Below are 25,754 nucleotides of genomic sequence, written 5' to 3'. Positions count from 1 at the left end.
TGCCTAAGGAGCTCTTAGAGCTGGAAGGTGCACTTGTGTTAGGATTTGGCTTTTGGACTTTTGAAGCATCCTTTCTTTGATAATTGTTCTTCCTCTTCTTAGAGCTGGAGGTGGTGATCAATATGTAGAATCAGAACAAGTCATTGCTGAGATTCGCGCGAGAACATCCACTTTGAATTTGAGAAGTTAGCAACATCAGTTGTGCGATCCATCTTCATACGCTCTTCCTCCTGTACGCACATAGCGACCAGCTCACTCATCGTCCATTTATCCTTCTGAGTGTTGTAATTGATCTTGAACGCTTCATAGGACGAAGGAAGCGAAGTGATGATGAAGTGAACAAGAAAACCATCACTGATTTCCATCTCTAGCCCTTTCAGCTTATTGGCCATGTCATGCATCATCATGATGTGTTCGCGAATGCCGCTCCTCCCATCATACTTAGTCATCACCAGCTTGAGGATAAGAGTGCTAGCGTGTGCTTTTGATATTCCTTTGAATTGAGCCTCCACAGAAGACATATAGGTTTTAGCATCTTCAGAATCAGGAATAGCGCCTCTAATTGCATTGTGAATGAATTGCTTCATGAACATGAGAGACATGCGGTTACACCTAGTCCATTTTTCATGAACTATCTGCTCAGCAGTAGTACTTTGAGTGGTAAGGTCCGCTGGCTTATTCTCTCTAAGAGCATAATCGAAGTCTAGTAATCCTAGTGTAAGCATGAGGGCATCCTTCCATTCAGCAAAGTTATCACCAGTCAAAGGTGGAATCCCGCAATTGGGTGCTGATAGTGGAAATAAGATGAGCAAGTTATGATACTAAGAAAGAAGTCCTAATGTGATCTAAGGGCATGTTATACTAAGGCAGGCATGAAAAAATGACCATTTTAATTATGAAGCTGTGATATTGTCTATTACTAACATCAAAATAATAGACTTAGTTAAAATTCTACTTAAACAAATCAGCTTTGTCCAGAAGTGTAATCATTTAAGTATGTGTGCAAAGTAATCGTGACAAATCAGCTTTGGCCAGAAATGAGACAATCACTTTAGTTATGCACTTGTCAAGCATGCTAAACATAAATGAATTAAATCAGCTTTGGCCAGAATTAAGACATTTCACGTTTGTAATGCATACTCAACATAACTTTTATAATACTTGAACAATAAATAGATGTATTAAATCAGCTTTGGCCAGAAATGATACATCAGAAGCTCATTCAAGTTAAGCTATTTTGGTTTTGTAAAAATTATCTGATTCTGATTAGTTAATTAAGTGTTAACAAAACCAAATATTTAATAGCAAACCACCTGTTAGCGCGGATCGAATGAAACAGCCTAAGGTAATGAGGTTTCGAGTGAGGTCTCGAGTGAGGTCTCGAGTTAGGTCTCGACTGAATGATGAGATCTCGAGTCAGTTATGAGGTCTCGAGTCGCAACCTTTGTCTCGAGTCGGAACCATGGTCTCGACTACTGTATTTTATGAGATCTCGAGTCATAATGAGGTCTCGAGTCGCAACCACGGTCTCGAGTTGTGAAGATTGAAGCCCTTTGTCGAAATCTCAATGGTCTCGAGTTGTGACTTTATGGTTTCGAGTCGAGACCTTTGTCTCGAGTTGTATACATTTGATGACCCTTATGATTTCGAGTCGAGACCTTGTGGTTTCGAGTCGAGGTCTGATGGTCTCGAGTCGTAATCTGATGGTCTCGAGTCGAGATCTGATGGTCTCGAGTCACTGTTAACAACTGTTTTGTGATGATAACTGAAAACTCGAAATTTTAGGGATTGTGGGATAGTGTTTCCTGTTTTGTTGCTGATCTAAATTTATCAAGGATTTCGAAAATTATAACTGATTATCTCTTTAACAGTTTTCGAAAATTTTAATAGATGCAATTCAGATCAAAACAGTAAAAACATCCACTAATCCGGATTATATTCCAATACTTAATGAATTTTCGAGTTTTCTTAGAACAATATGATGAACCCTAAAAAAATAAAACATAATTCTGGGATCCGAAACCTGAATTTTATGACTTTTATTAACAGATTTCGGATATCAAATTACCCATAATGATTTCGAGTGACATAATAAACCACCCTTTACTCAAACAATGATTTTGGCTCAAATAAAAACCGAAAACAGCCGAGATTTTTAAGGCTTTAAAATTTTCTGTTTTCCAGATTATGATCCCAGAATGATGGATACGAAAACAGAACTGATTTATCAACATATGCTCTGATACCACATGTTGATCAGTTCTGTTTAAACATTATGGAAAACATGAATTACATACCTGTTACAGCAGACAGGCCAGCAGAGAATCTAGTCAGAGATGCAGCCATTGAGTTCGACATACTTGTCAGGATGATCTGGTTCCTCCTTAGAGTGTAAGGTTATGATGGTGATGAAACCGAAACAAGGGATGGTTTCGGTTAGGAGAGAGAGCCGAGAATGATGTTATGAGGGTTGAGAAATTGTCTAACTTGTGTAACCCTTAAACTCTCTAATAATCTCCTTATATATACACCCAAGAGGAAACCTAATTAGTTAATAAGGGTAATATGGTCCATCAACAATTACCAACTAATTATTAATAGGTTATTAATATATTTTGATCTATATAATATAAATGATTATAATGGCTACAAGATTAAATATTATAATATTAATATATTTAATCTCACAGCTACCATTCAAAACATCAAGTCTTTGTTACCTTTACCCATTCCTTAACATGTGTTTTTAGATATTTCCATGGATTTTATGATTTTATCGGTGGATCACCTAAATCTCAGGGTAAAGACTCTTATCTTTGTTGTTGTGGATAGACTTACTAAATACAGTCATTTCATAGCACTATCTCACCCTTATTATGCCCTGCAAGTTGCTCAGTTATTTCTAGATCATGTATTCAAGCTACATGGTTAGCATGCCACAATTGTGCTTAGGGGTGAGCAGAAAACCGAAATAACCGAACCGTAACCGAAATAACCGAAAAATCCGGACCGAAAAAACCGAACCGAAACAAAAACCGACGGTTCGGTTTTCGGATTTTTAATAACCGAAAATTTCGGTTCGGTTTTCTTCAATAACCGAAAATAACCGAACCGAACCGATAAGTTTTAATAGTATACCAAATCTATATATTTTTATGTTTAAGTTGTTTAAGTGTTTACCCATGCTACTAAGAATTATTAATTTTATTCTTGTTTGTTAAATATTTATAATAAGAACATTACCATGTTTATTTATCATTAAAATTATCCATTGCTTACAAGAACTAACAAAGTTTAATATAAAAATTAAATGGTTTTCAAAGTATTATAAAAGAAAACGTCTTAACAAAAACTTTGGAGAAACATTAAAATAGATTAGAAGGTTAGGTTTATCTGAATAATATTAATTTAAAAGACTAAATATTAACTTAAATGTAAACATTTAACAAAGATTCTTAAACTTTGAATTATACTTTTAAGTTTTGAATCTTACATAATTTGTTTCAAAAACCGAAAAAACCGAAAAACCGAACCGAACCGTTGCTAAAACCAAAATAACTGAAACCGAAAAAACCGAAACCGAACGGTTTTTAAAAACCAAATACCGAACTTTCGGTTACGGTTTTGGTTTTACACAAAAACCGAACCGAACCGAACCGTGCACATCCCTAATTGTGCCTAACAGAGATCCTATTTTCATCAGTCATTTCTGGAAAGAATTCACTGCGTTGCAGGGAATTCAGTTGTCTATGTCCACTGCTCATCATCCACAAACGGATGGGCAGAGGTTGTAAATAGATGTTTGGAAACTTACCTGAGATGTGTAGTGATGATAAACCAAACAACTGGACCAAAGTTATGGATTATTATTCACTGGGCTTTTCAATTAGGCTTTGGTGCACAAGTTATCCTATTTTTCATATCATTTACTTTTCATCTTCACAAATACCGATTTACTATAAGTTATGGATTATTATTCACTCATGTCATTAACACTAGTCGCATTCACAACTCAAGTCAACCGAACTTTTAATAATAATAATAATAATAATAAAAAAACTAATCTCCCTCTCTTCTATCTACACAACTTAAGCCAACCCAACCTTTCACATTCATTAGCATCCCACAATCTAGACTAGTTTTTTTTTTTTTTTTACTAAATAAATATGACTTAAGTTTTAGTTTATTCTATAAAATTGTATTATAAATAACAAAAATGTTTATTTTTTTTAAACTAAATTATTTAAATATAAAATAATATTAATGGAAATTTTTTTCCATATATGCTCTGTCAAATCAAATACGAAATCAAAAAGAGATTAGAGATAGAATGAGAATTATACATTATTTATAATACATCTAAAAATCTCATGAATTTTGATATTTTTATAAATTCCTTTTAAATTAGAATAATGTTAGATTTTTAGATAATAAATTTTATTGAAAATATATAACAAACCAGTAGAATGTTGACATCTAGCAAATAAGATAATGTTAGATAAAAAAAACAATTTGAAAAAAAATCTATCGTTTTTATAGAATTTATATCCGAATCTTAAAAAAAAAAAAAAACACCTACGACTGTGATTTTAGTTTTTTAAAAACAATTAAATTTTATAAGTTACTAGAGATAATCTAATACATATAACATATAAGTAATTGTTTTAGAGAAAAGAAAAGTAAATAAAAATGAAAATACCATCCAATCCTTCATTGACATGTGCCAAGAAAAGTGAGCACAGAAAGGTCAGAACCTAGGTCGTTCCATCGACTCGACTTGGCTGTTGTGATAATTGCTTTTTTTCCCTTTTTTCTAAGTTATTTGGCGGTCCTGGATAAAGTCACTAATGGTGAGTCTAATAGATAATTCGGGTCATCCAAAAGACAATTTGGTATCGAGAACAATAGGAGGACATGGTTCATATAGATGAGCAATCATAGTTTGTAATATCAAAGACTATTAACACGTTCGAGATAACGACATAGGAGATGAAGTGAAGCATGAGGATAATGTTTGGCCGCTAGTGGTGCTTATAGATGCACAAAACATGTTTTTTTATACTCTGGAATCGAGTAGGAACAGAGTCCAGGTTTGGTCAACAAAGTCAAGAACCATTGATGTTTTACTAATCTCTCTCATTGGCACGCAATTAACTGTTGATGTTCCTGCTTGGTTTTAGAAAGCGTGAGGCGCACCAAAGCGCAAGGCCTCACGTACACAAAGTGAACTATGTTAAAAAAAAAAAAAAACACTTATAAGTAAGATGATAAAAGAAATGCATGAAAAAAAGCCCCATATACAACTAAAGAAGTTCTATTTACAACTAAAAAAATTCAGCCGCGAGTACAATTATAACTCCAGTGTATGTATTACTTATTTTCAAGTCGACTCAACCTCCCCCTCCCTCTTCTTGATATTGTTGCATCATCGTCCGTTGATGACGCCGTTCATGACGTCATCTCCAATGAAAGAAACCGTAGGCGTCTGTTAGATGAAGATGAGCGTAATAAGACGCTTGACATCGGACCTAACGGACGGACGTTATTTACTAACGCCGGTTCGTTATCGGAACTTAACCGGAAAGATGCCTGTAGTTACATGAAGTTTAGGTATAATAATGTCTGTAATTTTTTTTAATGATATGTAGTTCTGATATTTGGTTTCTTAATAATGTCTGTTTTTTTTTTTTTTTTTATGAATTATACACTATAAGTTGATTTTTTTAAGTATTTACAGTTGATTTTTCAAAGTTGATACATTTGATTTTTTAAAGTTGTTACATCTTATTTTTTGAAATTTAACATTAGGATTTTAGAAGTTGATTGTTGGTCTGTTGTGGTGTACAGCAGGAAGAAACTGGAAGAGGTGTTACCGGAGAGGTTGCCGGTGGGGATGGTGAAGGAGTTTGAGGAGACGATGAGAGATGCGTTGCTGGTTCGACACGGTTTCTTGGATTTGTGGGATAATTTCAGGCGCATTGTTGATCCGCCTTTGCAGGCTAGTAGTAGCAAAGGTGTGTTTTCAGCTTATAAGGGTTAACATAATATAGAAGAATCGCCAGCAAAAGCAAGCAGCAGCCTTAGACAAATTTGCACGCTTCAGGGGATCACTTCGCTTCAAGACCTCTGACGCGTTTTTCTGGTTGCCTCACGTATCACACTTTTTTATAACAAGGGTTCTAGCAAATCTCTATTTAAAATTGGTCAGGAAAAAAGCTACAAGCTTGATATATAATTCGCGCAATTTGAGTTCGATGTTATCGTGAACATTCATAACCCAAACTTGAGTTTCATCAAACCGTCAAACCATCCAGTCAAGTTTTAGCTTAGCCTAAGACTAAAGGGTATGGGGGCCGGCTGAGGCCCGGCGCCGGTCCCCCACACCGCCCCCCTGGGCTCGGCTCGGCAAGACCGACTCCCCACAGCCGGATGAGCCGTGCCTCTCTCCTCTCTCCTAACACACTCACATCTATACATACATACATACATATATATATATATAAAAGGGTTCATCCCCCACCCCCCTAGGTCCATCCCCTCCAAGCCGAGCCTACGTGGCGCTGACGTGGCGGCCCATCCCCTTGGGGATGAGGCTCTCCATACCCACTAGCCTAAGATACTTGAGTCGAGCTCAAGCTTGGCTTAGCTCACCTACAATCCTAGTTGCAACATTGTTTATACTTCAGAAGTTACGATGACCAATATCCAGAGTCCAGACATGTCATAAGTTGTTTTAAATGGTCAAAAGTTCTTTAAAGAACAATGTTTAAAAAGCAACTTAGAAAATCTATCTTGAGTTTATAACATCTCAAACCTATTTCGAAGTTTATTTGTAACAACTCTAGGTTTTGTCTAACGTTTTACCAAACAGCAAAAACGGAAACAAGAAGCCAAACATAATAAGTTCAATGATAACAAGATCACCATACCGATAAAGACTCTTTTAAAACGCTTAATAAGCCCGTCTTTGCGTTTTCTTCGGCTTCTTCACAAAACTCAACCTGATCTTCTTCAGCGTTCTCCTCTTTCTCGCCATCTTTTCTGGCAACGTCTCTCGCTTCTTTGCTTTCACCACTTTAGGTTTCTTCATGAATCTTGGATCCAATTTATAAGCTTTTACTTCTACCGGCAGCCCCTTACTTTCAGCTTCTTTGAAAAGAGCATTCGCCTTTTCTACACGCCCATGAGCGCATAACTTCCCCATCAAAAGATCATAAGTCTTGACCCCGGGCTCACAATCTTTCTTCATCTTTGTAAAAACAGCTAACGCGTGATCAATCCTTTCAATTCCGCATAAAATCTTGAGAAACTCAAAGTACGCTTTCTTATCGAGTTTATCACCAAATCCAGCTGATTTCATTTTATCAATCATTTCATCTCCCTCACCGATTCTCGCAGCTTGATACAAACTCTTGATCAAACCAAGAAACGTTTCCTCATTCGGATGACACCCCCATTCCCCCATCCGATCAAACAAATTCATCGCCTCTTCGGTCTTACGAATCTTGCATAAATTATTAATCAAGATATTAAAAGTCTCCACATTTCTCGGAACCCCGGCAACATCCATATCAATCAAAACTTTCTCTGCTTCAGATTGAAGCCGAAACGGATCCTTTTTCCTACAAAGCTTACAAACACAATCAAGAATCGCATTGTACGCAACCGACCCGATTTCAAACCCACCCCTATACATTTCCTGTGACAACCTCCTAGCCTCATCAAGTTTCTCATCAACACACCAACCTTTAACTAAAGTATCACAAATAAACTCATCTGGGAAAAACTCATTAGCCACACTAGTAACCAACTTTTCAGCATAACTAGCAAACCCATGATCACACAGCTTAGACACAACAACCTTCAAAGAATCCATATTCCTCACAAACCCATAATCAATTTCCATTTTTTCAAACAATGCAACCACTTGTGTGGGTCTACCAGCCCTAACCAACCTATCAACAACCGCTTCAAAAGTTTTCGCACCTGAAATTTCTTTACTTGCAACAAGAACTTCATGGGTCGCCTTGAAATCTTTCCTCCGGCCAAAATACTCAACAAAATAAGCTAAAGATTCGTCTGTAAGCTCAAAATCAGATCTTGTTGAAACCCATTTGTGGAAATCAAGAGCCGTGCGTCCAGCATCTGGGGAGAGATTAAGTGCAGTGAGAATGATATTAGGGTTTAGGGTTATGTGAGAGAAGCTTAAATCAAGGCGGCTGGGTAGAGGGGTAGATTGGTCATTTGGGTCTTTTAAAAGTTCATGTGAGATTGATTGAGCAATGTGTTGTGAATCTTGGATGTGGGTTTGTGAAGAGAAGAATTTGGGGAATGAAAGTGAAGAGGGTGTGGAAAAAAAGTAGGGTTTATGGGGGTGGATTGATTGCAACGGTGGCGCCGGCGACGGTGGTGGTGGTGGTGAGGAGAAGTGGCGGCGGCGGAGGAGGGTCCGGAGATGTGCCGCCATCAACGGCGGAGATGACCTGTGCATCGTTGTATTGTTTCAGAAATTGAAAGTAGACAAGATGAGAGCTTAGATTTCAAGAAAACCTAAAATGACTTGACCCGGATTGGATCCGGATTAGACCCGGATTGGGAAATTTGGGTCTCGGTTGTTAAAAAGACTACTTTACCCCAACTTGTTTGATTTTGTGGCTTTGTGCCCATGTTTTATGAGGGTATAACGGTCTTTTGGGGGAAAAGGAATATGAGAGGAGGCATGTAAGGAAGTGGATAGAATGAGATATATAATGTATGTGTGATGATGTGGTTGCCATAAAATCAAAATAAAACTGAAAAATCCAACTGCTGTTCATATTTTGGCCACAGTTCTTGCTTCTATAGGCCGAGAAATCCAACAAGGTACAGTTTTCATCTTATCTTTTTGGGTTTTTTGCTTCATGTATGTATGTGTTCTTGTATTCAAATGTTATTCATGCAACAGGGTGTTTTAAATTAGTTAATTTCACTCCAAATTTGCTAACGATTGTGGGTTATGTGATTTGGGGGGAATGCTATTTTCAATTAATGTGTATGAATCAATTCAATGGGAGTTAAGTTTATTGTATTCTAAATTTTTAATGGTGTAATTAAGTGCCCACCAGTTGTTTGATGAAAGTCCTCAATGAAATTAACTTTATGATAAACATGCTGTTTTACATTTTAGAAACCCATGTTTAGTATATTTTAACAATCTGATCATTGTTTGCTTTTTGAACAATTTAGAGAATTTGGTAGAATTGTTTCTTAGATATGAACTAAGCAGTTAATGCGGTAAAATATCGGATATCGGTTATCAGGGTGGGATATCGATGGGATATCGGTAATTTTAATATCATGCTAAATTTATATATATAGCAATTTAACACTAACAATTGTTACAAGTAAGAACTGACTAAGACTTAAAACACTAACATTTAACAGTAACAACTAACAATTAAGACTTAAAACACTAATAGCAGCAATAAGAAGAAAAATGAACGGTAGAAATAAGAAGAATGGTACTGATATCGGGAAAATCGGTGATTTATCGATCAAATATCGGTTCTATATCGGTCAAATATCGGACAATATCGCTGATATTATCGGTACCGATATTCTGACCAATATTTTGTACCGCTATCTCGGCAGAGGACCGATAACCGATATATCAATGATATATCGGTTGATATATCGGGATATTAACTACATAGGATATGAACAGGCAATGCGTGTGTGTCATCTTGTTGAACTAGAAATGAAATTGGTGTTTTTAACTCACTTGTTCCTCACATGGCGAGCGGAACGATATTTTGTTAAAACTTGTCGTTTTACATTCTAACTGTATTGCTATGAATTTTACAACAATTTTGTCAGAGTGATTGCTATTAGGCGTTGCATAATCAGAGCAAACCAAAGAGATGTTGTCTTTGCAACAGTTACCTTGTACTCAGGTTAATCTCTTTTCTTTGCTTTTGGCCCGTTTTCGGAAAACAAAAGTCAACATCATGTCTTTTTGGCCCGTTTATGTCAGTTAGGGCTGTGTACCAATGGTCAGTTTAAAAAAGGCGTGCCTTTTGTTGTTAGAGCAGAGCAAGTATCAACTGCACCTTCTACCACTCTACAAGGTAAACATCTTAATTATCATTTGGAATATAGTTTGTAACTCATGTTATGTAGTTTATGTTGTTTTGATATAAAATATTACAAGTACAGTTAATAGATGATTTTTCGTTTTAGTATTGAAGAAAGAACTTTATTATTAAATGACATTGATTTAAGGAAAAATTACAAGTTTTGTCCTTTATCTTAATACCACTTATCAGGCAGTGTCCTTTTTAACGAATTTTGACAAGTTTTGCCCTTTACAAGGAATTTTGTTGCACGTTTTGTCCTTTAGGCTTAACTCAGTTAGATTTTCTTGTTAAATCTTGTCACCTAAGGGTATTTTAGTCTTTTTACCCATTTATTTAATATTATTTAAAAGAACAAAACAAAATATTTTAGGGTTGACTCTTAAAATAAGTGGGTAAAAAGACTAAAATACCCTTGGGTGACAAGATTTAACAAGAAAATCTAACTGGGTTAAGCCTAAAGGACAAAACGTGCAACAAAATTCCTTGTGAAGGGCAAAACTTGTGAAAATTCGTTAAAAAGGACACCGCTTGATAAGTGGTATTAAGATAAAGGACAAAACTTGTAATTTTTCCTTGATTTAACCACACTTTATGTAAACTTTTGTTGGTTGCATCCTTATATACAATTGTGTCTGCTAGACATTTGTAGTTTATAAGATCTTAGAATTTGACTAACAAAAACGCTATTATACGTTTATTACTTTCTTTTTTATTGAAATACGTTACAATCAGAGATTTTGCTTTACAGATAAAGTTGGGAGGCGTCAAATGCTTGCCACCGGTGTAACAATTGCTCCTTGGTTGCTTTTGTCACGCCAAAAATCAACAGCGTGTATGTACTTTTCCCTGCTGATTAATGATTATTTCACCTAAAGCTACTTGTGGCAAAATGGGCGGGTGGGTCAGAAGGTAGATTTGTCAAAAAGTTCGGGGTCTAAACGAGTATTTTGTACCAAGGTTTAAAAGAACGGAAACGAGTTTCGAGGCGTTTTCCCTTCGCCTCACGAGGCGTAAGGCCAAGGCGGTATTAATTAATAAATATATATAAAAATTATATATATTAAACATAATAATACCAACTAGTTTGATCATCAGATTCATCAAAATCATCAAAAACACACTTAAAAAAGACATGAAATGCTTGAAATTGACACAAAAAGTCAAAAACATCAAAAACAACTACCAAAATCCCCTGAGGCGCACCTGAGGCGCAACTTTCTTAGCGCCTCAGCCCCTCTGAGGCGCATATACATTAGAAACACCGTGAGGCGCGCCTCAGACATGTTTTTTGGTCGTTTCGCCTCGAGGCGCGCCTTGAAGCGCACGCCTCAAACGTTTTTTAAAACCATGTTTTGTACACAGGATAACGAGTTAGATTAACCTGAACACTTATTTTGCAAGAATTTATTTTTTTACGGAAGCGTGCTGATCACAAATATGCAATTTCTTAGTATTATTTAGGAGGTTTATTCATTAAAATTACAATTTGGGTGACTTTCAACATGTTTGACCCGCATTCTTTTTAGCTAGTTGGAGATTAAACAAAAACAAAATCAACCCTTTATTTATAAGTTAAAGATATCATATAATTAATTTTTACCTGTTTAGTTTTTTAGGGTTTACATTTCCTTTATCGCCTTGATAAAATTTGACTTCCATGCTGTCTGTTAGATTAACTCATTAATAATCATGGCTTTCTAAGAGTAAACTTTTGATATGACTCAGTTGCTGCAGAAAACGTGAAGGGATTTTTACCGGTCACAGATAAGACAGATGGATACTCGTTTTTGTATCCCTTTGGATGGCAGGTATATTTTATGCTTTTATTTTATTCTTTTTCTTGGACCATCTTGCAATTTTCTTGAACAGTAAAAATAATTTGTTTTTTTTTTTAATTATTCTTTTTCTTGAGCCAGGAAGTTGCTGTTGAAGGACAAGACAAGGTTTTTAAAGATGTTATCGAACCTCTAGAAAATGTGAGCGTTAACGTGTTCCCTACAAACAAAGAGGACATTCGAGACCTTGGTTCCCCACAAGAGGTTTGCTTATATAAAATGTTTGTGTTCGTTTGTTAAAAAATATATGTGTTCACGAACCGTTCATGACCACTTATCGAACGGGATTTTATGTTCGTGTTCGTTTGTTAAGGAAATGAACTTGTTCGTGTTCGTTTGTTAATTTTAGGCAACGAACAAAAACGAACGTTGACAAACACAAATGAGCACAAATTAATGTTCATGAACACAAATGGAAACAAGCGTACACAAACAATCGTTCATGAACATAATATATAATACACGGGCACTTATTAGATATTTAATTTGTTGGAATTTTGAAGTATTTAAATAAATGTAAAAATAATAACACTAATGAACTATCGAACACGTTACTGAACGTTCACGAACATAAACGAACGAACGAGACCTCTGTTCGTGTTTGTTCATTTAACTAAATGAACGAAAATTCTTGTTCGTGTTCGTTTGTTTAATAAACAAACGAACACAAACGAACTTTCCGCAACTGTTCGCCGAACGTTTGGTTCGTTTGCAGCCCTAGTTATTATCCTCAGAAATGCTAGAATAATATGTTTACTATTCTCAGGTTGCCGAAGCGTTAATTAAAAAGGTTCTTTCTGCCCCAACTCAGAAGACGAAACTACTTACTGCAGCCGAGGTTAGATTCTTAAATACATCTACATATACAACATTGTTTCATAACCGACTTGACGACTTCCCAAATTTCTTTAGCTTTTTATATACCATACATTTATGTTTTAGTCGTTTTACATAGTCCAACATAGTTATCGTTTTTTCTACGCAAAAGGTATAATCTTTTCTTTTGTTTCTCTTTATTTACTTGATAAAACTTAAAGTATGATCAGTGGCGAAGCTTGAAATTTTTTACGCCCGGGGGGGGGGGGGGGCTTCGAAAACGTATATACCCAAAAATTTCTATAGAACTGGGGGGTCGAAAACATATATACCCAAAAATTTCTATATGAAAACTACATATATAACACTACTGGCCGAAAAGTTCGGGGGGTCGGGCGTATTTATACAACTAAACATTTATCACCCTTTCTATTTCACAGCATGAAGTGGATGGGAAAGCTTATTACACTTTCGAATTTGTTGCTCAAGCTCCAAACTTCACTCGCCACGCTCTCAGCACAATCGCCATTGGCAACGGTATAATCCATACTCAACCCAGTCGGGTCTTACTGGGCCGGGCCATATGTCCTTTAGAATTTAATGAATAGTTACTGTAGTGTTTAAACGGTCTCCATTTTAACCGAGTTTTAAGAGTTTACCCATTTGTCATGATGGAAATAAAATACAACCCAAGTCAAACGGGTCAAGATCGCGACCTCTGTATATTCTAACTATGCAGTCTGGTCTGCTTTTGTTTCTATCTTTTAGGGAAGTTCTACACCTTGACAACGGGCGCGAATGAGAGACGATGGGGCAAGATGAAAGACAAACTGAGCATGGTGGTTGATTCTTTCAAAATCTTCAAAGTCTGAAGTGAATATTCATTCTTTGTTTCAACTTCATGGTTAACACTGCAGGCTATATCCAATTTCCATATATAGTTGAGCAATTGTATTAAAAATTAAATTTAAAATTTAAGCATCTTTTTCTTTATATATCACTTTCGATTTGTGTTTAAATAATATTTCATATTTTCTAAATTTTGTACTTCTTATGTGCAAATCCTTAGGCAATATATCTTATCCGAGTAAAATGCCAAAATGGTCTCCGAGTTTAGGCCACTTTTGTCACTTCAGTCCAAAATGAAACTTTTTGTATCTGGGTCCCGGAGGTTTCACTTTTGTTGTCATTTTCATCCGATTGGCAAACTAGGTTGGAAGTTTCTATTAACTTCTCTTTTTTTGTTGTTTTCCTTATTTAATTAAAATATATTATGGCATAAAATGATGATTATACCATTCATTTAAATGGGGAAACCGACAAAAAAAGGGAGAAGTTAACAGAAAAATTCTAACCCAGTGTGCCAATTGAATGAAAATGACAACAAAAATGAAACCTTAAGGACCTTGATACAAGAAGTTTTATTTTTGGGCTGAAGTGGTAAGAGTAGCCTAAACTCAAGGACCATTTTAGCATTTTACTTTATCTTGTATTTGTACCGTTTAGTTACAAATGTGAGGTTATATTCCTATACACGGTGTAGGTTGTATTATTTTTACACTTACGCATGTTTTATTACTTACACATGCGTATGTTTAATTACCTAAACATGTGTGGATTGTAATACGCATGTTTTATTACATGTATTAGTTACAACTTTTCAAATTAAAAATACATAGTGGATTGCAATAAAGCATAAACAGCTGAAATTTAAAATATTAAAATTAAAGGTACGAAACTAAAATAAAAATGACAACACATCGTTCTCAAATTTCTACAAGCCGGTTTCTCAAAATTCTCCAAGCCGCAACGTTAGTAAACTAGGTGTTGTGGATGTTCTGGTACTCTCTACGGGCTGCGGCAATCGCTTCATCCTCAAGTAAACCCTTCTCGCTGTTCAACACATTGATAAAACACATCTCAAATCTTGTATACTTTGCTTGTAGAAGCGAAAATCTTCCTAATATTTGATTAATATTACGATGGTTTTCACCCACATGATGGAATGTAGTCATAACTGTGTTCCAAAATTGTTGCCAATCTGAAAGCATTACTGGCTCGACAACATTCACCAAACTCGTGGCCAAAGCGATATCCTCTTACTCGGTCCATTGTCGTGCCATTTTAAAATTCAATATTTTTTTAGAGTAAAGAATGATGAGTGAGTTGGGGAAAAAATAAGTGTATGTGTGTTATATATAGAAAAGAAAAAGAGACTGAATTATTTTTTTAAAGATATGATCGTTCCCAAGATCATATTATATATGGCCCCACCATTCTTCCTCGATGATCATCGTTATTGTCCTCGTGATGGATCAATAGCGCCCCCTAATGACGCTTCTAAAATGAGAAGTGGGGGTGAGGGAGGCTAGTGAATGTTTTTTTGAGTGAGGTGAAGGTGATGTCATCCTATATCATCTAGCCTAGTTAGTATCTCCCAAATTATAAATGTACCTGCTAAATCAAGTGGAGATGCATACCACAAATAATGCTAAATCAAGTGGAGATGCACCACAAATAAAGAGAAGTTAATATGCTAAAAAGTAAAAACAGAAGCTGCGTCAAGTTTGGTAAGTATCAAATTATTGAAAAATAGGGAAATAAAAAAAAATTATATAAAAAAATTAAACGAAAATAATATGTTAATATTTGAATCATCTTTTTTGTTTAATGATCACACTTAGACCAAGCGTACTGGGCGGTATCTCCCCCCAATCACGCCGATAAACGCCACCGCCCCCGCCGGCGTGTTTGGGCGTGTTCGTTCAAAATATCACCGGCAGCGTGTTTTGAATCACGCTGAAGTTGCTGGAGTGTTTGATAATTTGACCAATGACTGGGTTCCTTGTTCTTTGTTGGGCCAATAACAAATTTTAATGGTTTATTTTATTTAAATTCTATTTTACACCCCTTTTAACATAATGCCCACATCCCCACTACACCCATTATAGAAAACGTCCCATAATGTCTCATTGCTGACTGGGTTGTCACATGACGTAAAACGCCTAAGAGTGAGATGTTAACCATTACACATGGTCTTAGACTCGTAAACCTAGTCAAACGAGATAGTTAATAACAACTTCAATGAATGGATTAAGTAAGCCACTAAGTAGGTAGACTCAATTATACTCTATGATAGGTGGATGCAATATTTAAAAAGGAAAACGACTTGTGGCATAAGTTTTATCATCAACAGCCTTCGAATATAATTCATCTTTTTTTTTTTTTTGGTTGCAACTCAATTTTATTTATTACTAGTTGTGTTTATAATAATAATAATAACAATAATAATATAGAAGTTAAATTCATTCTATGGTTTTATTAGTTAACATGTTTATTTTGTTTTAGAATCACTTACTACTAAACCAATCTATTTTACACCATGAATCATGAATGCAACACACAATAAAGCCATGGGGTCATACCACAAAGAGCATCATACCACCCATCATGCAAGTGATTCCGAAGGCGAGGCAGTGTTTCCGCTCTTCCCAAAGTGCCACATCGCCTTCTATTCCGCTTCTCTCATTTTCTTCTTTGTTGGTTCTAAAAATTTGGCATCATCTTCATGCCGCAATCTCTCTCTGCCACATCGCTCATCTCGCACCACCCTCCATCCCGAGGCTATATTGAGTACACATCCACCACCACAAGGTCATGAGATTATGTTCAATGATGACAAAGTAAAAGGCTTTTGCAAAAATACACCTTCCGGCTTAGAGAAAATTACATTTTTCGCTTCAGTGTTTTCGTTTCCGACCTACCTATCTTCTTAAACACAATCATCAATCTTGGCTTGTAAGACCGGGAGCATTGTTTGACACACTTACTGAGTATGAATAGATTGAGTACAATATGAATATATTGAAGTCATAAGAAGCGTTTTACTTTTAGTTATCTTATTTACCCATATTTGTTGTAGACAACTATGTATATAAGAAACTTAAAATCTTTTAAATATCAACTATAATAAATAAAGCAAATATTTGAGGTTTTGTCCATAGATAGTTTAATAAAACATCATGGTACATATAATGATTGGATTCCTACATCATGGTACCACTTGCATACCTTAAGCAATCATGGTAGCACCTTAGCATCATCTGCACATATGCTTTGACCATTTTAACTTTATGTCATTTAATTTGACCATATTATTTAACAAAATATTTAACTAATAGTTAAGTGCATATAAATATTGGTTAATAAATGAATTAATTAAAAAACAATGTGTTTAATAAACGAGTTAACCTGTTAACATGACGTGATTTAAAGTGTCCAACCCACCAGCCAACAATCATTTAACCCGTCAACTGTGAACCCCGCATGAAAGACACTAATATAAATATATAAATATAAAGATTATATGATATTAGTTGTTATTATATACCCTTTTACTCAAGCAAATTTGATACTTCAAAAAGAAAACTTTTATACCATTTTAAAATTCTATTCCTTTCAAGCAAGTGGAAGCATTGAGCTTAATGCTTCAATCATTCCTTCTTTGCCCATTCATGGCATCTCACATGTTTGAGTCCAATGATGATAGTTGGAATGACACCATTATGTTTGTCCTTTTGAATCTTGTACAAAAACTATCTATATCTTCATATAAGAATTTATTATGTTATAGAATTAAATGTTAGTAAATGAGCATGTGAACTAACTGTGACAATTTCAAGTCGTTTATTAATTATTAATATGAAAATAAGGGGCTGTTTGGCAACATCTGAATGGTTAAGTGCTGAACCAGTAAGAGGTCTGAACCATTAAGTGCTAAACCAGTAAGAGGTCTGAACCATTAAGAGCATGTATAATGTTTATCCGTTCAGAGGCAAATGTCTGACCAATTCAGATTAGAGGTCTTAACCATTCAGACTCTGTATAAATCTTAACCATTCAGAGGCAAATGTCTGAACCATTCAGACATCTACTCCTGAAACAAACAGTCTGAACCATTAAGTGCTGACCCAGTAAGATGTCTGAACCATTAAGAGCCTCATTAAGAGGTAAACAAACAACCCCTAAGTCTGTTTGAGTTGTAAATTATCAAAAATGGATCGGATAGTATACATGTAGGACGAATTTATAGATTAGATTAGTCACTTGAACACAAAGCCATCTAAATTGTATGCAACTTAATTACCTAGTTATAACCTTCCAAATTTATTGACTTTTAATAATATATATATAGGGATGAGTTAAAATGAGAATCATTACGAGTTGTGAGAACCGTGAGAACTTTTTGATCTGACGTGAGTTTGGCCAATTTTTTTTTTACACAAACGTAAATGAAAACATTATAAACACATCTGTAAAAAAAAAAGTAAAAAAAATTGTCGAGTTGTTAGTTTTGACTGATCCAAATTTTTTTACGCCCTGATAAAAAAAAGTAGTTATCAACTGTAAAATTTTACGCCAGCGCGTAAAAAAACTTGCGTCAGGCAAAACTAACACCTCGACAATTTATTTTTACTTTTTTTACAGATGTGTTTGTAATGTTTTCATCTAGGTTTTGCAAAAAAAAAAAAAAAAAAAAAAAAAAAAAAAAAAATTGGACCAACTCGCGCCGGATAAAAAAGTTTTCACAACTCGTAGTGGTTTTCATTTGAACCGAATCCTATATATATATATAACTTTTATAATCATATATAATACATTACGTATTCTTATCTAATCTAAAAGAAAATAAGAGAAAACTATATTAGTTTACTCGATATGAGTCACTTTAAATCCTACTTGAAAGCCTAATTCTTTTTTTATGTTTACTAAATCCACCTGTCTAACCCTTTACTCAATTTGCCATTTATTTAATATCATTGTCATTAAACAATGATTGCTCCCCAACCAGAAAACCAATGTATAAATGTGTTTTTGACTCAACAAAAGTTGCAGGGAAATGGTTTGTGTCATCCTCACTACATTGCTACTCAATCATCGCCCCCATCTATCATTGCACCTTTAACACACAATTGAAAGGTTTTATGACTTTATCGTTAAATTATGGCAGGAATGCTAGGATCAAGTTTAAGAAAAATATGATAATAAAGTTGATAACCATAACTCCATAAGAGTAATATCATATGCATGGTTTTTTTTAATTCTATTAAAGTTGAAAATTTCATCTTCTATTTTAAAAATATAGTAATACTGTAATAGTATTTACTTTTGAACTTGTAACATAAACAATAAATAATATCATATATATATATGTGTGTGTGTGTGGGAACAAGATAGTCATTTCACTTGAAGAAAACAAAACCCATGTATATGCAATTTAAATCCAATCTCAATCATTGTAACACTTGAAATTCTAGAACACTTGTAATATTTTAGAAATTTTGGTCTTAAAATTTTGAAAGTATTTCACGTGATGAGTGATATTAATGTTTATAAGATTAGTACTTAAGGTTTACACAAACTCTATGTATAGTAATGTTATGACAGCAAGATCTATGGACATAGTTTTTAAAAGACTTAGTTTTGCTATTCAAAAAGGGATAGCGGCACAGCTTTTTGTCCGTTTACCAACTATCTCGATGTAAATTCATAACTCGATAACTTTAAAATCATTTTAAAAGAGGGGTGGTTTATAAGATTAGTGAGATATGTGTGAGAAAGAGATATGAGGTCTAGCTAGTAAAAAAGGGGGTTGGTTCTTGTATGTGTGTGAGTGAGTAAAATGAGCATTTTGTTCTAATGTACTTGTGCAAAATACAAGGCATTTAACAACCATCCAAATAAAGGACAGTTTGTGTTACAAGTTTCAAAGTAAGGACTCTGTTTAGTTATACAACAGAGAGGACAAAACTCGTAATTTCTAAAAAAGTGGTCTAGTATAAAATACACTAGAAATGATCATTATAATTTATTATTTTTTGTATTTGGTTTAAGGTGACACACAACGCCTTGAATATTGACAACAACTAGTATTAAACCATCCCCGCGTTGTGGCGGGGGCGTAAAAACATGCCAAGTTACACTAATGCTATACCACTGTCGGTGACCACTGACACCAGAAAAGCTCGTAAAATCAAAATAAATTAAAAAGAAAATAAATAACACCGAACGAAAAGCAAAGTAAAATCTTTGAACCACGTACGCCCGTTGCGGCGTGTTAATGTGAATAAATTAGACTGAAACGTAAAACATAGAAAAAAATAACTAAGATGGTCTAGGACCCGCGCGTTGCGACGAACTTGCCAAACAGGGAAAAATAGACGTGTTGTTACGGGCCTGTCAAACGAGAAAAAACTGACGAAAAAACGTTGAACCTCACACGTACGTTACGGCGTGTTAACTTGCAAAATATAGAACGAAACGTAAAACGAAAAACTTGCAAAAAGATGAAAAATATGGGGCATCAAAGTGAAAAATCATTAAAAAAAAAAAAACTCTTTATACTAAGGGCACAACTCTATAAAAAACATAATTGTTGTTTATTTATGATTTAATAAGGTTTCTTAAAATCATCATACAAACTTCAATACATAGAGTACAAACAACAATGCCAATTATGATTTAATAAGGTTTCTTAAAAGCATCATACAAACTTCAATACATAAAGTACAAACCATAATGCCAAGAATTGTTATAAACTGATAGTATATAATATGGTGGGAGTGAATAAAAACTATGAATACACACAGTGGCGGATCTTGACCTAAAACTCAGCATGGGCGATGTTTTTTTGAGATAAAATCAGCCTGTGCCGAACCAATACACATTTAAAAAAATTCTCGAAAACCTAAAATTTAACACTACTGGGCGAAAAAACCGCACGGGCCGAGACCCGGTCCGGCCTCCTCTAAGCTCCTCCCCTGAATACACACCAAAATTCACATTTTTTGATGATGATAAAACTATGAATATGTGAGCCCACCAGATCAAGAACATACAAGAGATATGAGTCCACTGGGACACGATTGACTCGCATACAAATCGTCCAGACGTAGTTTAATCGTATCCAAGAGTTTTAGAAACCAACAAGCCATATTGTCCATTAGATTTAGTAAATAAAAGGATTTTTGGTTCAGTAATCCCACTAAGCTAAAAATCTAATATTTACTTATGGTAATGACTAAATGTTCGTGAGAGAAAATTACTATAGTCAGGAGAACGATGGATGCATGACTGATGACTACCGCGGATAAACCGTAAAACCTAACTTTTTAAAAGTATACAAACAATCCATGTCCACACATTGGCTCATCTCTTGTATTCTAAAAACACAGAGCTTTCATACATCATTTAGTCCCCATTTATTCCAAAACACCTTTAAATCAATTCTCAAGGTATTTATGCAAGAAAGATCATGAAAAGAAAAAAAGCTAGTGATGAAACAATGGTTAACCGGGCAGGGTTAACACACTGGTCTCGTCAAGAAGGGTTAATCCCTTCCTCTCGGAGATCGCTGGCTGGGTCACCGGTGGATGATCTCCTGCACAAGGAAACAAGCCGTGACTCGTAACAAGGAGGATGGAGTGGGGGGTGCTCCTTGTTACCACTCTCCGGCGTGAGAATCAGTAGTTTGCTTGGGAAGCAAAGCAAGATAATAGTAGTAGTGAGAGAGTTGTGTAGAGATACCTCAAACCTGGTTTGGGGTCGGTATTTATAGCCGAGGAGTGAAGGAGGAGATTGATGGATGGGCTGACGACGAGCTGCACCGTTGCAGGTGTGTCAGTCTCGCCGGCCGTGGGGGTTACGCCACATCAGCCCATTGCTTTAATAGCTCTGACAGGGGACTGTCGCCGGCGCCACTTGCCTCGTGGTGTCAGCCACTTGCCTGGCGTGTCAGTCCACTTGCTGGATATGCAGGGTGCGGTGCAAGCCGCATCGCTGCATGCGGTAACGTCTGAAGTTACCGCGTCTCCTACTTGTGATCAAGAAATACGCGAGATGCGGTGTTGGCCGCATCATCGTATGTGGAGACTATTTGCTCGCTTCCCTTGTCGTGACGAAAATGGCCATATGATGCGGTGCCAGCCGCATCGATATGTTCATCTTCTTTCGTACTTGGGTCAAGCTATTCCTCTTCGAACCGAATGGGTTCGAAGGATGTGACCGCATGGGTGCGGTTTGCTTACTGGTAGGGGTTTGTTTGATGCGGGTAATGGTCGTTTTGGGACCATACCCCTTCAAGTCCCCCCAGTCTAGTGTTGCTCCCTTGTGCAAGTTGCACGTGGGAGGAGTACTGGACTTATAGTGTAGGAAGGTAGTGTGGCAGTCTGGAGAAAATTTTAGGCCAGATCAACCTGGTGATCTGGTAAAAAATCCGGCTATGCCTCTTCCGTACCGGTGAAGGGGTTTCGCTTGATGCGAAATTCTCAGCCGTTGCATGTCATCAGGTGGGTTGCCACCTGTTGCTGTGTTGGAGGCCTGTTAGGGACCTTCATAGTAATGCTGCACAAACTTCGAACCAACCTCTTTGATGGTGGTTCGAAGGTTTGCACATATTTTGGACCTCTTGGAGGTGGTTTCTTCTTCGAACCATTTGCCAGAATGGTGCACGAAGAAGAAAAGAAAGACTTGGAAACCGACCTTTGCGGTCGGGTTTGAAAGTTTTGGATGTTGTGTTAGAACTTTGCTCAAGTTCTATGTTCAGCATCCTCTGATGAGATGACCATCCCTTTTTGGTGGGGTGTTCATCTTTGTCTTGATAGCTCTCAAGTAACCGTACGTTCTTTGCGGTTACTTCGTTGCGTCATTGTTGGCCGTGTTTGGTCGAACAATGTGGATCTAACCTATGGGTAAATAAACATGGTCATAGGCAAGGGGATGCCCACCGTTGTTTATTCCATGCGATCCGTTGGTAGGTAAACAAAGTCATAGGCAGACTTGTTACCGCGGTCCGTTGGCAGGTGAACAAAGTCATAGGCAGACTTGTTACCGCTGTTCGGACGCTTGCTGCTTGATAAGTGCTTGTTTAGAGCACGTATCTGCGTTCTTTCTGGAGCCACTTACCTTCACGCTCCAATACCGAGTTTACAACGAGGTAGCCTCGTTCGGTGATGTGGAGTGAGCTTTGCGTTTCCGTAGCAACCACTCTGCGGAAGCTATGGTTATGTCTGTAGCTCTTTATGGGTGTCTGCGATGTTGCAGTCCCGTATTCGTTCAAAGTGTGCTTGTTGCACGGATGTAACTCTTGAAGGTTCAGGAGTCAGGGCTGCTGATGTGCGGGCGCGTAGATGCCGTTCCTTCGTTTTCCTGAAGAAGTTGTTCATGCACCCTTTGTGGTTGTGAACCGGACAGGAGGGATTTGAAGCTTGAAGAAAAGGAAGGCAATGCGCTTTGTCTGTTCCTGAGATGCGGTTCAGTCCAAAGAACAACACTGGTTCTGAGCATCTGACACATCTGAATGGGTTCATGTGTGTCGCTTCCGCATATTCCACGTGTGCTCGTGAGTGATGCGGAAAAGGTAATATATCCCTTATAGTATAGATAGATATATTTCTACCTATTTTTTAGGGTATATAAAAAAACGACATGCGGTATGGGTTATGGTTCGGTAAACCAGAAAAAACCGCATGCCGCTTATGTTTTTTGGATAATGTTGTCGCTTTTTCTTGCCTACGTGGCTTGATCGCACGTGTGAGTTGGTAGAAGTTGGTGAGACGTTTCTGCATGTGCTGAAATGAAAGGACATTTGCACTGCCCGAGGTATTAAATGCACTGTAGCAGGGAGTGTAAACGTCTTCTTTGTCAGGCGCGTGGGCGGCCACGCGCGCGTGATAACCGTCATCTGAAACGGCGCTCGACACGTGTTGTTGCAAGATACGCTCTTTTTGAACGTGATGATTTGCTTTCTCCCTCCGCATTAATTGCGATGGGTATATAAAGGGATAACCGTTTGTGGTTTCCTCTTACTTTGTCAAAAATTCAAAAAATTTGCCGTTTGAGAGAAAGTTGTCATCTGTCTTCTCCGACGATTTTTTCTGAATTTCTGGTGAGGTTTCTAGTGTTTCTGTTCACCGTCTTCCGTTTCTTTGATATTTTTGATGGCTGAACCATCGAATCCTCACAATGTGGAGGGTGAAAACCCTGAACAGCCGATCGTGGCTGAGGAGGAAGAAGAGGATGATGATGTTAATGTTCCCGGTGGTGGGTTACCGGTGTTAAAGTGGACCAGAAAAAGCTTTGATCGCCTTATGCTGGAGGTCCAAATGCCCTCGGAATATGGGGCTCGGTACCCATCAGAGGGTGATACTGGTGCCGACGCTCCGGCCGGTTATGTGACCATGTGGTCCGATTTCTTCGGAGATTGTAACCTCCGATTACCGTTGACCGTGTTTGTTGTGGAAATCTTGGAGTGGTACAAGGTCCACATTTCTCAAGTGAGTCCGTTTGGGATGATTCGGATTCGTAATTTTGAGTTTACCTTCCGTGCTCTTGGCATAGAGCCTACCGTTGGAGACTTCCGACGGTTTTATCAGATGACAGTGTCCATGGGGTTCTTTTCTTTCCGTCTACGAGACGGTACCCCAAAGCTGATGACTCCCCCTAAGGGGATGACGATGTGGAAGAAGAAGTTCTTCTACATCAAGTCTGCTGCCCTTGCTGTGGATATGACGTTTCGGAATGTGACCGAGACGATCATAGCAGAGACCATTGCGATGCCCAGTTTGAAGTCAGTGCAATGGTTCCCGCAACTGCAGACTATTGAGTCTGTGAAGTTGACCAACACGCAACTATGGCTGTTGCGTATGATGTTGAGGAGGGGCAAGAACTCGAAACCCGTGGTGCGGGAAAAGAGCGGTGGTACGTACTTTTTGTTTCGTTACGTTCTTTATCCTTACATGTGTTGCTGACCTTTGTCTACTATCAGAAGATGCTCCCGCATGGAGGATGTTTGCTCCGGATTTCGAGGGTACGGTTGAGACCGTAGTTTGTGCGGATGGTGAACAGGATCACAACACTATCATCCGTAGTAACTTCCGGGTGCCTACTGCGGCTGCACTGGCAGTTGAGTTGCCAGTAGGCAAAGGTATACTATCGAAGCTTGCTACTTGTGTTGATCATGTTGTGTTATTGACGTATTGATTCCATGCAGGTGATCTTGGGGCCTTGGGGGACCCTGAAGCGAAAGGTGTGCCTAAGAGGCAAACTGTGAAGGGCGTGCGCTTTCGCCAAAAGAAGATAAAGGAGGTCACTACTGTGCCTCATCTGGTGCCGCAGGCAGCAGGTATCTCTCATTCCTCTTTTCGTCGACACAAGGATTATGTGATAGTGTCTGATACCCTTGAGGGTTTGAGTATAGCCGCGGAGTCACGTTCTGGTGCTGCGAAGAAGCAGGCAGAAGAAGTGGCTGCGGGGGGGACAGCTGCGGGTCCCCCTGTGATTGGTGAAAAGAGGAATCTAGAGCAGAAAGCTGCTGGTGGTGTTGAAACCAAACGTCGGAGGCTAGTAACCAAAAGGTCTGCTCCGGCGCAGAAGAGACCTGCGGTTGTCGTTGGTAAGTGTAGGCTATCTAGTGTTAACTGTTGTGTAACTGATTTTGATAGCTATTTCACTTTTCTGCAGAGCGTCAAGATGAAGATTTTTCTATCTTCGATGCTCCGGAGTCTCCTCCGCGTGCCATGGATGCGGGTGGAGCGGAGGTGCCATCGACTCCTCCCGTCAAGGTGGTACCTGAGTCAACCGTGCAGAAGGAGGGTACCGCAGAGAATGCTGCGGCCCAGATATTTGATACTGTCGACTCGTCCAACAACCTGATCTCTCCCAATGAGGGAGACGATTTGAGTTTGCGGTTCACTGCTACCGGGAGGCAACATTCTGATGCTGAACCGCAAAAAACTGGCGATGAAGCGCGGCAGCATGATGCTGGGCCGCAGAAGTCTGCGGTTGATAAGGGTACCAGTTCGTCGGCCGATGGTGCGGGGTATGACGGGCCTCCAATTCAGCCTGGGGAGTCTGAATTGGAGTATTACTACCGCACCTACTCCCAGGATCGCGGTACGCTATACCATCGACCCCCCTGGACTGTATTGCA

The 25,754-nt window shown here is 37.6% G+C and overlaps 3 protein-coding genes across 3 annotated transcripts; 2 read left to right on the top strand and 1 right to left on the bottom strand.

Annotated features, from left to right (window-relative positions):
• The first annotated feature begins 5,296 nt into the window (after positions 1-5,296).
• On the top strand, positions 5,297-6,040 carry LOC110939315. Its single transcript, XM_022181014.2, has 2 exons — positions 5,297-5,610; positions 5,848-6,040. The coding sequence occupies exons 1-2, from the start codon at positions 5,366-5,368 to the stop codon at positions 6,038-6,040; spliced, it is 438 nt and encodes a 145-aa protein (XP_022036706.1). The 5' UTR covers positions 5,297-5,365.
• Positions 6,041-6,738: 698 nt separating this feature from the next.
• LOC110941649 (pentatricopeptide repeat-containing protein PNM1, mitochondrial) lies at positions 6,739-8,526 on the bottom strand. The gene has a single exon (XM_022183315.2). The coding sequence runs from the start codon at positions 8,489-8,491 to the stop codon at positions 6,953-6,955; it is 1,539 nt and encodes a 512-aa protein (XP_022039007.1). The 5' UTR covers positions 8,492-8,526; the 3' UTR covers positions 6,739-6,952.
• A 185-nt stretch (positions 8,527-8,711) lies between these two features.
• LOC110941650 (psbP-like protein 1, chloroplastic) lies at positions 8,712-13,806 on the top strand. The gene is made up of 9 exons (XM_022183316.2): positions 8,712-8,862; positions 9,856-9,932; positions 10,013-10,106; positions 10,864-10,947; positions 11,841-11,923; positions 12,032-12,154; positions 12,717-12,788; positions 13,207-13,303; positions 13,535-13,806. Exons 2-9 carry the CDS (start codon positions 9,900-9,902, stop codon positions 13,636-13,638), a joined length of 690 nt encoding a protein of 229 aa, XP_022039008.1. The 5' UTR covers positions 8,712-8,862; positions 9,856-9,899; the 3' UTR covers positions 13,639-13,806.
• Positions 13,807-25,754: the final 11,948 nt, after the last annotated feature.

The sequence above is a fragment of the Helianthus annuus genome, chromosome 5 (genome assembly GCF_002127325.2).
Source record: "Helianthus annuus cultivar XRQ/B chromosome 5, HanXRQr2.0-SUNRISE, whole genome shotgun sequence".
Taxonomy (NCBI): Eukaryota; Viridiplantae; Streptophyta; class Magnoliopsida; order Asterales; family Asteraceae; genus Helianthus; species Helianthus annuus.
The sequence above is the reverse complement of the archived record's forward strand: the minus strand, read 5'-3'. Positions and strand labels throughout refer to the sequence as shown.

Excerpts from the sequence above, each read along its gene's own strand:
- LOC110939315 (XM_022181014.2), top strand. The coding sequence starts at position 5,366 with ATGTATTACTTATTTTCAAGTCGACTCAACCTCCCCCTCCCTCTTCTT. Across the intron at positions 5,611-5,847 it reads TGTAGTTACATGAAGTTTAG|CAGGAAGAAACTGGAAGAGG; the intron begins GTATAATAATGT and ends TGTGGTGTACAG.
- LOC110941649 (XM_022183315.2), bottom strand. The coding sequence starts at position 8,491 with ATGCACAGGTCATCTCCGCCGTTGATGGCGGCACATCTCCGGACCCTC.
- LOC110941650 (XM_022183316.2), top strand. The coding sequence starts at position 9,900 with ATGTTGTCTTTGCAACAGTTACCTTGTACTCAG. Across the intron at positions 12,155-12,716 it reads ACCTTGGTTCCCCACAAGAG|GTTGCCGAAGCGTTAATTAA; the intron begins GTTTGCTTATAT and ends TACTATTCTCAG. Across the intron at positions 13,304-13,534 it reads CACAATCGCCATTGGCAACG|GGAAGTTCTACACCTTGACA; the intron begins GTATAATCCATA and ends TCTATCTTTTAG.